Genomic DNA, 14731 nt, shown 5'->3' on the forward strand with positions numbered 1-14731 from the left:
TAAATCCATGCTAAACTTAAAGAAAACTATTTAGATATATATAGTGTGTGAATAAAACCAACCATGCATTTAAATTCAAAAAGATATCCAAAGTCAAGTTTAATTGATTAATAATATTAGAGATTTGACAGACGATACCACATGTTGTCAAATGACGTATATGACATTATTTATAACATTCATTCTAGTGATAATAACTAACAATTAAATAAAAGAGGGTCATGCATTGTAACGTTTTTAATTCCCATGCACATAAGTCAAGAAATTAAAATGTTCAAAATCAATCTTATTTACTTGACAAGTTATTAATATTAGATATACGGCCTGGCCAAACTTGTCAACTTGGCAAATTTCAACATTTGTTAGGTTCTTCTGGTAATAGTCCTCCTTGACCTTGACCATGGACTGAACCCTATGGACGATCTCTCAGAACACAGACAAAGAAGCAGTCAAAGCAGCAACTACCTCTAATAATAACTATCCTACAGTGTCAAAATCGTAATTAATCACCAAAACCCAGGGCATTGCAGAATGGACATTTTCGGGACAATTAGATTATGGTATATAAGGGTCCCACCTTTGTCTATTTCATCTGCACACTGTTTTTAATCTTTTCGTTCTCTGTCCTGTGGTAGCTTCCATCACTCTCTCACTCTCAGAGATTGCACTGAGGAAGACACACAATACGGCACTCACTCTCGTAGATCTGAAACCCACAAACCCCAAAAACCCTTAGCTCCGAGGACGATCTGGTGAGCATTTTCTCTGCTACACTCTCTGCTTTTCTGTTTTTCATTTTGTATGGTTTTTGTTTGGATATGGGGGTTGTTTTAGTTCTTGAGGGATCTGAGTGTTCTGAAATTTCTTGTTCATGATTAAATGTGGGGGTTTCTGGGTTATGGGTTGTGGTTGGATAATGCAAATGAGGGTTCTTTCTTGGTGGGTTTTGTGTTCAGCATGCTCCACTGTGAAGTGAATTTTGTTATTGGGGTTTATAGTTGTGTTTGGGCTTGAGATTTTTTCCTGATGATTTGTTCTTGGTTATGGATTTGGAATGTTGGATTTAGTGCTTTCATTTGGTTAATTAAGTGGGGATTAGTATAATGTACTACTATGATTAGTGCTTTGTTTTTGGTGATGGGAAGATGAGAGGGAAAAAAGTTAGTATTCTTGATTCTTGTGTTCTATGTCTAGATTTTTAAGATCAGAATCTTTATTTTGCTTTTTTGACACTCCAAGTTGAAAGAAAGAAAACTTAAAAAATGGTTCATTTGTTTGGGTTGCTTTAACTTGGTACTTCGATTGTAATTTTTGTTTACTGGGTAACACGATCTGATTTGCGTGATCTGTGTTTAGAACTTCATTTTTATTTTATCAAAATTTATTTCCGGGTTGAAGGTATTAATAGTTGACCGCCGTATTTCCAGAACCCAGAAGATATAGAGAGGGCATCTCTGTGTTATGTTTATAGATACCATATAAAAATCACTCTGCTTTTGGCATTTGAGTTGTTTTATCTTATTTTATGGAATTTAAATTTCTAATGCTCAGCTGATGGTTGAGCTTAAACAGGGCTACTATGTATTTCTATCGTTTTCTGAGGTTAATTCATACTTGTGGTCTTTTATTATGCTTGATCCTTTTTACTGATTACTTACCTTCTTATGTGACTGATGCTGACGGGTGTTTATACACTATTTATGAAAATGTATTAAGTGTCTTCTGAACATTTTCGATGATGCAGTCTAGGTGGTGATTTAACAAAAATGGCTGTCGTGGATGCTGAAAACCCTCGTCTTGGAGAAACGACTTGCGGTTCTTTACTGCAGAAACTACAGGTGACTTATATATTTATCTTTGATTGTCTGTCTGTTTCTTCATCACAGCTTCTTTTTATGTAATGTGAAGATTGGATGTTGAACTAATGCATGATTTATTGCAGGAAATTTGGAATGAAGTTGGCGAGAGTGATGAAGAACGAGACAAAATGCTTCTTCAATTAGAGCAAGAGTGTCTAGATGTATACAAGAGGAAGGTCGAGCTGGCAGCAAAGTCAAGGGCACAGCTCCTTCAGGCATTGTCTGATGCCAAACTTGAACTTTCCAGTCTTGTATCAGCTCTGGGAGAAAAAAGTTTTGTCGGAGTTGTGAGTAATTACAAATTTTTTCTTCATCTTATTAAAAAAGAAATTATATATTTTTTCTTCATATGAACTGATGATCTTTTATTGCTACATTAAAGCACGTTAATAGTCTATCATTTTGTCTTCTAAGTAATAATGAAGTGTTAATTTGTTTACAGCCCGAGAAGACTTCAGGAACAATCAAGGAACAGCTTGCAGCTATAGCGCCAGTACTGGAGCAGCTGTGGAAACAGAAAGAGGACAGGGTGAAGGAGTTTTCTGATGTACAGTCACAGATACAAAAGATTTGTGGAGAAATTGCTGGGAACTTGAATCTCAGTGAGAGTCCTGCTGTTGATGAGTCTGATCTATCCCTGAAGAAATTAGATGAATATCAATCCCAACTTCATGATCTTCAAAAGGAAAAGGTAAATATATCTTATCCTCATGAACATGGCAAAATGATTAATCTGCAATAAGTTCGTAGTGTTAATTTCTCATTTGATCTGACAGAGTGAAAGATTGCACAAGGTGCTTGAATTTGTGAGCACAGTGCATGACCTTTGTGCTGTGCTTGGGCTGGACTTCTTGAGTACTGTTACAGAGGTCCATCCTAGCTTAAATGACTCAACTGGTGTGCAATCCAAAAGCATTAGCAATGATACTTTATCTAGGCTGGCTAAGACTGTCTTAGCACTAAAAGAAGATAAGAAGCAGAGGCTGCATAAGGTTTTTTTTTTTTCCTTTTTCTTTTTCATTATTTGTGTTTGTAGAAAAATAATAATTTATATTTCAGATTAAATTTGACATTTATCTTCACTTTAAAGCTCCAAGAGTCAGCAACACAGCTACTTGATCTGTGGAATCTGATGGATACCCCTGATGAGGAAAGGGGATTCTTTGACCATGTTACCTGTAACATATCAGCTTCAGTGGATGAAGTGACTGTTCCTGGGGCTCTTGCCTGGGATCTGATTGAGCAGGTATATAAGCATATGATGTTCAGTGGTTTGTTAAAACAATTTATGATGGCTGTTTACTCATTTCTCGATTTTGTTTTGAAGACTGAGGTCGAAGTTGAGCGGCTTGATCAGCTGAAATCAAGCAGGATGAAGGAAATTGCATTCAAGAAGCAGTCAGAGCTTGAGGAGATTTTCACTCGAGCTCACATAGAAATAGATCCAGAAGCTGCAAGAGATAAGATTATGGAACTGATTGATTCTGGGAATGTTGAACCTACTGAATTACTGGCTGACATGGATGATCAGATAGCGAAAGCGAGGGATGAAGCTCTAAGCAGAAAGGATATATTGGACAAAGTTGAGAAATGGATGTCAGCCTGCGAAGAAGAGAGTTGGCTTGAGGACTACAATCGCGTAATTAAACTCTCCCTGAAATATCTACCTACGCATGAATGTGAATTGCTGGCTGGACCTTATTGTGGAAAACAGAGTTTCATATGTCGCACAGTGCTCCCCATACATTACGATAGACTTTTTTTTGTTGTTGTTGTTGAAGAAAGCACCTTCACTATGCTCCCCGTCCATTGGAGTCCAACTACCTAGACCTTCTCCATTGTTCTCTGTGAATTACTGTAGATGTCGGACATGCTAGAATTAAGTATTGTAATTCAACAGTTACTAGAATGAAGCTACTTGGTAAATAGGACCTGGGGAGGATCTATTAGAAGTCCTACCCATCTAACCACCTGCCAAATATATATGAACATACAGGAAAATGTAACCATTTCATGGATGGGCTTAGGTGTGGAGTTCTTGGGTTGCAGTCTTGCCTTTTCAGGGTGGTTAGAGTAACCATGTAGTCCTTTAAAACTAATAACTGGCCTAGGAGATTCTATGCATATGACTTTGCATCTGTGCAACCCATATGAATTTTGCGGATTTTTTATACTTGAATTTTCCAATTTTAGGCGTTTCATTGTAACCAACATTGTCTTGTTGAAACAGGATGAAAACAGGTATAATGCAAGTAGAGGTGCACACCTAAACCTCAAGCGTGCAGAGAAAGCACGTATTCTGGTTAACAAAATCCAGGTAAGTGTAGAGGATACCACGGTTATGACAACTGTAGTCTTACAGATGCAGATTTGACAGAAAGCGAGACGCATAAGTAAAGGAAGTTTGTATGGCATGTACAGTGTATATGTGCATGATCAAAGAAAATTAAACAATCCATGCTGTCGATTACCACTCCCTTGACGTGCTTACAATCCACCCATTAGTTTCCAAATTTCTTATTTTTTTTCGTTTTCTTGGCAATGCAGCTCTTGTGGACACATTGGTAGCCAAAACTCGTGGATGGGAGGAAGATCGTGGCATATCATTTACTTATGATGGTGTTCCTCTCCTTGCTATGCTAGATGAATATGCCATGCTTAGGCAAGACAGAGAAGAAGAGAAGCGGAGGATGAGGGTACGTTTTACTTGAATAGATAATTAAATGATTATTGATGATTATACGAGGTGATTAAATGCTCATTGATTTTTACATGAGTTTAGTTGTGTTCCTAAGTAATTATGCTTGACATGACCTAAATCTAAATCTGACGTTTTAGTAGCCTTTTTATTTTGGTTTTTACATCAGTCTGAGTTCATTGTCCTCTTGCATCAAATGGGATTATGTCTCATGGATTTTGCAGGATCAGAAGAAGTATCAAGAGCTACAACATACAGAACAAGAAACCATATTTGGCTCAAAGCCTAGCCCTGCTCGACCAGTTGGCACAAAGAAGATAGTAGGTCCTCGTGCAAATGGAGGTCCAAATGGAACTCCTGGCAGACGGCTATCACTCAATGCTCATCAAAATGGAAGCAGGTCTGTAACGAAAGATGCGAAGAAGGATCTTAGGCCCGTTGCTCCTATGAACTATGTTGAGATAGCAAAAGAGGATGCTGCGTCCCACATTTCTGGCACTGATACACTTCCGGTGTCACCATAATAGTAAGGGAGATAATTGTAGGTTACATCTCTGTCAAATTTTAGTGTTTTAACTAGTTACTGTTGTAGGGATATAATGTATGAAACAGTGAGGGTAAATTGGAGAGTGAACTGTGTGTACCTGTGCATGTTATGTTTTAGCATTCGGAGGCTTTCTAAATACACGTTGCGTTCTCTGTTCTTCATGTTTTGGCTGGTAGCTATTCTGTGTTCGAAATAAAATCCCGCCTCTGCATTCGTGCCAGTAGACTTATGAATTTCGGTTTCGTGAATGTTCTTGTTTCTTTTATTGTTTTGCTTTACGTGACTCCCAATCCATGTTAAACTCGAGAATGGATTTCCCTGTCTTGGTTGCAATGAACCTGGCCTGCACATTCCTCGTGTACTGGTTAGGTAACTCCTAGCATTACCGAGAATTTTTCTTGGCTTAGGCTGGGAAACATAAAACCATAGGAACTCGATGATATTCAAAAAATGAGGATACCGATCCTATTTTTCGAATTTATAATTGTGGCTAGGCTACAAAGTTCTCAAGGGTACGATACAAAATTGTATTGGAAGTTAAAAAAAACGAAGAAATCAATCGATGATATATCTTTCATTTTCACCCTCAGGGAACTGGCCTCATGGATTGGATAGATGTAAACAAGGCAACAAGTTGCTTTGTCCTTATGGGTTTGCAATTATTCTTAATTTGTATCTAACAACTTTGTTTGCCAAGGATGGCTTTGTGTCTGTCTACAAAATTACCTAGTAGGTAAAAACTTGTCCTGGATAATCCAAGAGAGAGTTTGTACGATTGGCCTGAATTTTTTTTTTTTTGTTACTGGATTTACTGTGATCACAACATCTATTTCTACATATTTGGTATGACAAATTGGAAATGCTGATTTTGCTCTTCAGTTTTTACACCTCAGAACGATAGCTTCAAGGAGATACTTGCCTCAAACAAGAGACAGAGGACAGTCAAAATTACTTTTAACCCTTAGTTGGGATTGGATATATGTAGATAACAATGAAGTTACCTCACTAAGAAACTCCCAACTAATATTGTTGGAGAAAACGAGGAATCAAAGCATCATATAAATATGTGCTCAGTATATTTCAACATATGCTGAGACCACATCAAAGTATCTGTTGTTCCATTTATGAGCACTATACTATTTTGTAACTCCTAGGAAAAATTAGAGAAATGGGTGTGAGTATTTACTTTTGCTTTGGCCAAATTTCAAGCCCTCAGAGATTTGCTAAGGAAGAGTTTGATGTGTTAGCTTCACAACCTCAGTCATGGAGTTTATGTAGCCAAAATGCTTATGGGCAGAAAAGAACATGTGGAAGAAATTAGTGCAGCCCAATAAAGAGCAGCAGCAGATGAAAATGGTGAAGAAGGAGCTCACTTTAGAAGAGTGGTTCTTAGCTTCATTGCCGTGCGAAAAAGATGATAACAGCCTATGTAATATCAAAGAAGGTGATTTTGAAAAGAACTGGCTTTATCCATGTTTGGGTGGAGAGGATTCGGATGATTTTACCTCCAAGAATTCAAGGGACAGTTTTTCTTTGTAGAGGCTGTTGACTATTGAAATGGTCGATAGTGGAAAAAGTGATACACATGCTCCTTGCTTGTGCAGAAGTGAAAGTAGTGGGAAGGTAAAGAAAAGGGTGAGCTTTAGACTTCCAGAAGAGGCTGATTGTGTATGAATATGAATGTATGTATATATATATATATATATATATATAGGTATATACATTATACTGCTTGCTTGATTGCTCCTTGTTCTTGGGCATTATGGATCAATCTCTAGACACTATGGGGATGATGGAAGAAATTTAAGAGTTGTTATCATCTTTAAATGAACGTTTCAATTGCAATCGTACAGGCTGGCTTAAATTTATAAAGTTAACATTATGTTCCAAAAAAGAGAGAGTTTATAATGGATTAATAATTCTTAATTAAAAATGTAAAATAATGAATGATATTTTTCTCAATTACCATGTGTATTAGAAAATGCTTGGAGTGCAATTTGAATTAGTTTGAAGACTCAATGCTCTTAGCAGGGATAATATTGATTGAGGAATGCTATTCACAATCGCTCAAAAGTGATAGTCGCAATACTTGCTAGGCACATGGATTGCGACAATCGGTTTTGAGCGATTGTGAATAGCATTCCTCATATTGTTCAGTTAACAATTAATATTAAAGGATTAGTAAGGCAGCCCATTTAATAAAGAAGTAATAGTTTAAAAAATCAAAACTTTATTTGAAAAGAAAGAACACCTTTGTTTAGTTAGCAACTGAAATAACTACCATTGCCCTCTAACAACCCAGCACCTTGTATTAAAAAGAATTAAATTGAAGATATGGGGAAGAAAGAAAAGTAGAGGTAACTAAGCAAATGGCATTGCAAAAGCCAAAAGGGTGTTAGGTCAAATTGAAACTCCTCATTCAAACAACTATACAAATCACATGATACAGACAAAATAATAAGCTATAAAGGAAGAGAAAAGTGAAAAAGGGTTTACTATAGCTTCATTTCCCTAATTCATTCAAAGGAACACAAAGTCATAAAGGCCATCAAGTATATTAATAAAAGGTCACTACACCACAGTCAATGATAACACAAAACAAGCTCACACAAGGAGGAGAAAAGAGGATTGTGTCCCAACCTTTACCTTTTCTTCTCTCTCTTTTGTGTGTTGGATTCTTTTTCCTCTACGCAACGAAAATAAGAAAAAGGGCATACTCCCCCAACTACGCAAGAGAAAGTGATGCCACTATGTGAAGGAATTGTAACTGCTCCAGTAGCTCTTTGGATTGGCCTGTGCCCCTTTGTTCCACTCTTGCAAACAACTCATTGCCAAGGTGGTCGCCGATGTGTGCGTCCACGAGTACTCCGGCGACACTCCTACAGCTGTTGGCAAGGGCTCGACCCACTTCAGCTGCATCATCAGGTTGGTTCACTACAAGGGGGCTTCCTCCTTTGAAAATCTCAAGCTTGTTTATGGTGAATGACCCAACATCTTCCACTACTTCCTTGAAGTCTTGTAAACTTGAGGCATACACAGGAATGTTGAAACTGTCACGTTTCTCATTAGTGATAAGACCCTACAAAAAAATTAATAGCAGATAGTTTAATAATTAATCCATATATCACAATTAATCTTCAATAATAGCTAGGCTAATTACACAAAAGGGCTAATTTTCACGAATGTTAAAACTGTTACGTTTCTCAGTAGTGATAAGACTCAACAAAAAATTAATAGCGGATAGTTTAATAATTAACCTATAGATCACAATTCATAGGCATAAAGCACTGTCACATCCCGGAATTTTGGCTCACATCACATGCAACTAACTAGATCCCAACCTGGTTAATCAGACTGCTTAATGTCCTATTTTTTCAACTAGATAGGCTATAATAATTGATGATCGGGATTAGCAAATGAGTTGTATCAGATATCGTCTAAATGCAAGGCTATATATGATTGAGGGACAAGATCTTTTAGGTACGTACATGCACTGACTTTGTTCAAAAGCAATTTGAAGTCTTTTTTTTTTTTTTTGGTTTTTTGTTTTTTTGCATCACCTTGTAGTTCTTATCTAAGATATGATTATACTTTTGTGTTAAAACAAGCCCTACGTATACCCAATTGATCCATGGCCAATAATAGCTATGATTTTGCCGACAGTAGTTGATACCTATGAACAAATAGAGGGGCTTGATCAATTTTAGGGAGAGTATCCAACGGCTAGAATCGGCCTAACTAAATCATAACCAGTGAAAATTCATAATAAGGTCTTGTGAAACCAATAAGACCTAATCATGCACATCTCTTTTATCTTTTTCTCAGCTTTTTGGTCTGCCAATTGAAGCTCAAAAATGTGACTTATCTCTATAAGCCTATATGGTATTATTATGCATTGCACATTGCACTATGAATTTTTACCAGCATTATTATATGCAATGTTAATTTTGTCACAATACATTTTATATATTATGATTACCTCTTGGACAAGATCATCCCAAGCATCCTGAAAGTGGGTTCCAAAGAGAAGGCCTGGGCCACTTTGGTCAGTGGGGTCCACTGAGGTCCTGCCCAAGCAGACAAGAAACATGGAGCCACCTTTCTTGAGCTCCTTGGCTCTTGACCTGAGAAAGCTTGCCAAGTCTGTCTGGAACTGCTTCTTGTATGCAATGGCTGTGCTCTCATTTGCTCCATGAATGAACACCCTCCCCTTGTTGTAGGCTGCTGATCTCTTGTCTAGCACACTCTCTGGCACCTGGGCCCCACGCAACACATTAAAGAATTATCAATAATAATCTAGTCTAAATTAATCGATCTAATCTACGAAAAAGGAATTCAAACTTGAATATAAAGAGTGGACTTACTGTTCTAATCAACTGATTTAACTCAGGTCTACAATATGCCAAAGTCTAAGATTTGAATTTTTACTACACAACAAAATAACTATTGAAAATCCCGAGCATTTGCATAAAGTTGCATGCTCATAAGCCAGTTGCTTAAATTCTTCAAAACATTTGACCAGGCTCGCTCTGCTTTTGCTTCATCTTTTTGGCCTAACCGATTTGACTTTTAGTATTTTTTTACCTTGAATGCAATGCATTTTGGCTTTCGACTTTGCTAGTTGTTGAGTAGTGACGACAATTATGCAGTAGGTAGATTGCTGTAGACAGACTGAATGAAATGATTTAGAAGCTTTTGTTTCTAATTAAATACCATTAACCCATTAATTAATTCTAGCCTTTGTGACTTGATTAGGCAATCTAGTTAAGCATACAATTATTGAGGTTGGGGTATAAAATAATTCCTAATTAATTTTAACTAGGGTAGGCATAATTCCTAATTAATTTTAACTAGGGTTAGAATAATTACTAATTTTAACTAGGTTTACGATCAGTTCTTCCCCAACCCTGAATACCATAAATCAGGGGCATTAACTTTTTGACCTACTCAAAGCAGGCCAGAAAAACAGATGAATGCTTAAAATATTTCAACGTACAGTTTTTATTTTATTTTATTTATTATTTTTAACACCTCTTTTGCACAAGTGTGGACGTGGCACAATATCCTTAGAAACAAACAAGTATTAATTAGTTTCACATATTTGTCATCACCAACCTAGAATTTTGTACGTACTACAACTATATTATACTATAAAAAAATAAATTAAGTGGCAAAATAAGATTATTAGTTAGTAAGTATCTATCACAACCAATAATAATGGGTTAATTACCTGCGAGAGCCAATGCAAGGAAAACGCAGAGTGGAAAAGGTCAATGGACCTCGACGGGAAGAGCCGCCTGTAGAAGGAGCCGGGGACGCCAGCAGCAAAGTAGGAGCGGTGGCTGTCGGCGGCGAGGGTCTCCTCCATGCTGCCGCCGTGGTTGGCCATGGGCGGGAGGAGCTGGAAGAGGGTGTTGAAGTCGTTGCTAGGGAGATCAGAGAAAAAGGCTGAGAACTCAGGTGGTTCACATCCCAAGGCCTCATAGCGCTTGGCCATGTGTTTGATGATCACATCTATGATGTAGATGGTGTTGCTTCCACTTGAGCATCCAAGGTCCACAACCACAAAGGGGACTTGTGGAGAGCTCAGCTGCACATTGTCTAGGGTTTCTTTAAGCAGGTGAAGCATGGATCTTGCATGTATGGCCTGAAAAAATTAAGGACACAATTACTTGGGCAGATAAAGAAAATGACGAAAACACTTTGAACAAATTTTGATTAGTGTTAATTAAATTAAGCAACTGGTTTAATTAAGGGACTAACCTGGGCTTGGGAATTGTTGGCATAGCTGGACTCTCCTTTGCCTCCTTTCATGCTAAATATCTTCTCGAGCTTTATACTTGAAACTACAACGTTGTCTCCCTTGGGAGCCATGAATTTGATCAATTAAGGAGAAATATTCGTAAAAAGATTAATATTGCGATGAGGGTGAAGGGTGAAGTTGGAAAATGGTGGGTATATATAGAGGGAGAGCAAGAGAGAAAGGAGGAGAGAAAGAGAAAGAAGGGTGTTGTTTTTTTGTTTTTCTTTTCCAAAGAGTGTGTGAATAAATTATGATATAGTGCATTTTGGAGTGGCATGATGACGAGCTAGCTCTTTAATTGTGTTCCCTAAAGAATTTTCCATGTGCGCCAAGTTGGCGTTGATGTGACAATGCTCTTTAATTAGCCTTAAAAGTATGGGCCGTTGATATGTTTGTCATTTTGTAAAAACTTGGATTTAGGCTATTGGGATCTACTCCAATGAAAAAGAGTCTTGATTTACATACTAATAGTCTCAAATTCAAATTTCATAACGCCATAATAATGTGTGTGAGAAACTCCTTTCTTTACAGTTCAGACTATACTTTGGAATTATTGGGATTTTACGATTTTTGTTATAGATATTAAGAAGGTTTGAATGCCCATTTATTTATTATAATAATGAGGGGACATGTAGGCCGACCTCTACACATACCATCTACAATAGAGTATCCTAAATAAATAATATCAGAAGGTATCTCAAACCAAACTAATATAAATAAATCACACATAGAAAATAAATCTTTCGCAGACTCAACATGATATGTTCAAAACTCAACAAATACTTTTAGTTATTAATCAAATCGAAGTGATCCAAATTTAAGTTCAATAATTTTCTGTTTAAGACATGTAACACACATTAAAAGTTACATTATTTCTCGTCTCCAATATTTATTCCGATTTTCGTTGAATTCTAGTAGCTTGTTCTTGCTTCCATTCTGCCAAATAGCTCAAGTTCTATCAACGAAGTTGACAATGGTTTGCCAAATTGAACATTAAGAGAAGAAAAAAACCCATAACAAAACAAAACTTATAATTAATCTGACCTAAACAGGCTAAGCTACATGGAGAAGAGAAAGAAAGTAAACCTGGAATTGGGACTTGTTGCCTTCTTCCCTGCATGCAGCCAAGCTCTCAACCTTCATATGAGAAACAGCAACTTGGAATCCATTTGAAGCCATGGTTCTGGGGGTAAGAAAAGATGCTTAAATTGTTCAATGCTTATGGATGCAGATGGAGTGAGAGCTATTGTTTGTACATATTTATATATGTAAAATCAGTGGTGACAAATTTCTCGAATTTGGCAATATATAATAAGTGACGGTTATTTATTAAAGGCATTTTAAAATAAACTTCCAATTATGCCCTTACTTACGTTAAATTAAAAAGAGTCAAAAACTGATACAATAAAGGTATAATAACGGTTAGAAATAAATTTTTCTCCTTAAACAAAAACATGTCTTCCTATTTCCCGGAGTAACTTCCTTCCCACACCGACATGCATAGCATGTGACCTTTGTCAACAGAAAAATGGTAAGTTTAAGAATAGATTTAATAACGTAAGAATAGATTTATTATTATTATTATTTTACCAAAATTAGAAAGAAGAAGGGGAGTTTTCTCATACATATATCTCTCGCTAAAGTACCATGAAATGAAAGTTCGAAAATTAAGGCTAATTTCTATTTAGCTAGATCTCGTTGATAATTTATTATTAATTTTTAATCACCCCTCCCTTTATCCCTACTTTTTCTATGTTTTTGTAACTTCTACTTTCCATCAACGCAACACATGTATAGCATGCATGGAAATTTCTAGTGATAATAAAAATCAAGATTTATAGTTTAAGTTGCCAAGAGCATTATTTATTTTATGTATACTAGCCTCTCTGCACGCGCTTCCGCGCCTGCGAGAGGCTTTTTAAATTAAAATTTATTTTAGATTTAAAAAAGATAATGGGTAGTTGTGTTCCATAAAAATAGGATTCATTATCTGATTTTTCTTTTAATTTTAATTTTTTTAATATGAAAAGGTGTAAATTTACCATATTATCCTCATTTAATTAATAATTTTAATTCTTAATGTTTGGATTAACCAAGGGCATTTTATGGTATTATGAATGTTTCACTATTCTCTGCCTTTTGCTTTATATATATAGATTATATTCCGAATAAGTGACAGTTATATGTCTATCATATTGTATACTCTACGATTAAAAAGGCAGTTATGTACCTTGTGAGAGGCTTTTTTTTTATTTAAAAAATTAATTTATTTTAGAATTAAAAAAAATAATGGGTAGTTGTGTTTCATAAAAATAGGATTTATTATTTGATTTTTCTTTTAATCTTAATTTTTCTAATATGAAAAAGTGTGAATTTACCATATTATCTTCATTTAATTAATAATTTTAATTCTTAATGTTTGGATTAACTAAGGGCATTTTTTAGTATTTTGAATGTTTCACTATTCTCTGCCTTTTGCTTTATATATATAGATTAAAGATTTATTAATTAATTAAAGGTAATACAGTAATTTAGCATTAGTTTTTAATCACCAATTTTTCTCTCCAACCGACACTTTTCTTTTAATTACTGTAACTGCTCCTACAATAACTTCCATCGACACATGTATAACATGCGTGGAAGTTTCTAATGGTATTATATAAAATGTATAGGTTGTTAACTTGTCTTTCTCTAGGCAACGAGGTCTAGCCGAATGCAAAAAGGTCTTGATTGTATGTGTGTGAAAAATCACCCTATCGTATAGTTTAGATTATCTCTTGTACTAAAAAAAAACTTGTCTTTCTCTAAAAACTCTAAGGAACTCTCTTTAAAAATAAAAATAAACCTCAGGAACTTAGCTCCAGTCATCGTCCCCTTTTGGGGTGGTGGCCGCATTCCCCACCCCTCTCTACCCTTCCCTCCTCCCCCTATTCGTCCCTCCCCTTTTTTCCCTCATCTCCTCCTAGTTCATGCTTTCTCTCTTGGGGTTGTTTACCAATTTTTTGGTGAGTCAGCAGTGTTTTTGAGAGAATAACGATAGGATTTTATTGATAGGAACACAACTAGTATAAAAAACTGGGCTATGTCGTGAGAATTAGGCGAGTTTCTCTACACATATGAGCTTAGTCGTAGGTCTAACTGAATAACTTTATCCTCTCAACTGCAAGCAAGAGAAGAAACCTTACCACGGGTGTATAAAAAAAGTAAGCACTAGTAAACATTATCTTTTTGCATGATAGTTTGTACTTAATTAGACCTCTACCTAATCCCACCAATCTTACACCACATGAACTAAAGCCCCATGGCCATCTCTATATGTGGAGTTCAAAATATTTGAAATAGATACATAAATGCATAGAGACCGACCATGCTGAAAAAGGAAACAATGGAGTGCATATACTCCTACAAACGTTTTTATTATTACAAGAAATGTGTCTTGCATTTCTGCTATAACTTAATTAAGAGAGAATTATTGGCCAATAATCCTTTCAAATAACATTTATAAACTGATGAATAGAAGAAATTATGGGTAGGATTACTCTAAGATCCAACTTTAATTGGATGACGAGGACCAAAGCAATCTATTAAAAGCCAAATGATGACTAATAATTCTCTTATTAATTAATTTAACCATCGCCCCATAATCAAGGTTCCCTTTTCGTCCCAAATTCAAGTTTGACTTCTTGTCTTTCTAACAACTCAATCCACTTTCCTAACCGAAAGGGCAAAAGGCTTAATTGGATTAGTTGGTTCTTTAGATGAGATAAGTTTTCATTAACGCAGTAAACAGTTAATTTATGTAATGAGTGAGTGCCACCATTGTC

General features: G+C 36.0%; 2 protein-coding genes across 3 annotated transcripts; one reads left to right on the forward strand and one right to left on the reverse strand.

Moving 5' to 3' along the window:
* On the forward strand, window positions 598-5327 carry LOC18779028 (65-kDa microtubule-associated protein 1). Of its 2 annotated transcripts, XM_020561922.1 has the most exons (10): window positions 601-752; window positions 1745-1838; window positions 1943-2146; window positions 2302-2550; window positions 2636-2851; window positions 2950-3105; window positions 3187-3498; window positions 4090-4174; window positions 4404-4555; window positions 4782-5327. In XM_020561922.1, exons 2-10 carry the CDS (start codon window positions 1767-1769, stop codon window positions 5079-5081), a joined length of 1746 nt encoding a protein of 581 aa, XP_020417511.1. In that variant the 5' UTR covers window positions 601-752; window positions 1745-1766; the 3' UTR covers window positions 5082-5327. The 2 variants fall into 2 exon arrangements, 1 of the variants encoding a protein (XP_020417511.1); XR_002271189.1 differs by having other exon boundaries at window positions 598-752; window positions 2950-3498; window positions 4090-4176; window positions 4407-4555.
* Window positions 7480-11376, reverse strand: LOC18780650 (indole-3-acetate O-methyltransferase 1). Its single transcript, XM_007211351.2, has 4 exons — window positions 10868-11376; window positions 10335-10751; window positions 9084-9359; window positions 7480-8183 (listed from the first exon to the last, which is right to left on the reverse strand). The coding sequence occupies exons 1-4, from the start codon at window positions 10976-10978 to the stop codon at window positions 7830-7832; spliced, it is 1158 nt and encodes a 385-aa protein (XP_007211413.1). The 5' UTR covers window positions 10979-11376; the 3' UTR covers window positions 7480-7829.

Source organism: Prunus persica, chromosome G4 (genome assembly GCF_000346465.2).
Source record: "Prunus persica cultivar Lovell chromosome G4, Prunus_persica_NCBIv2, whole genome shotgun sequence".
NCBI lineage: Eukaryota > Viridiplantae > Streptophyta > Magnoliopsida > Rosales > Rosaceae > Prunus > Prunus persica.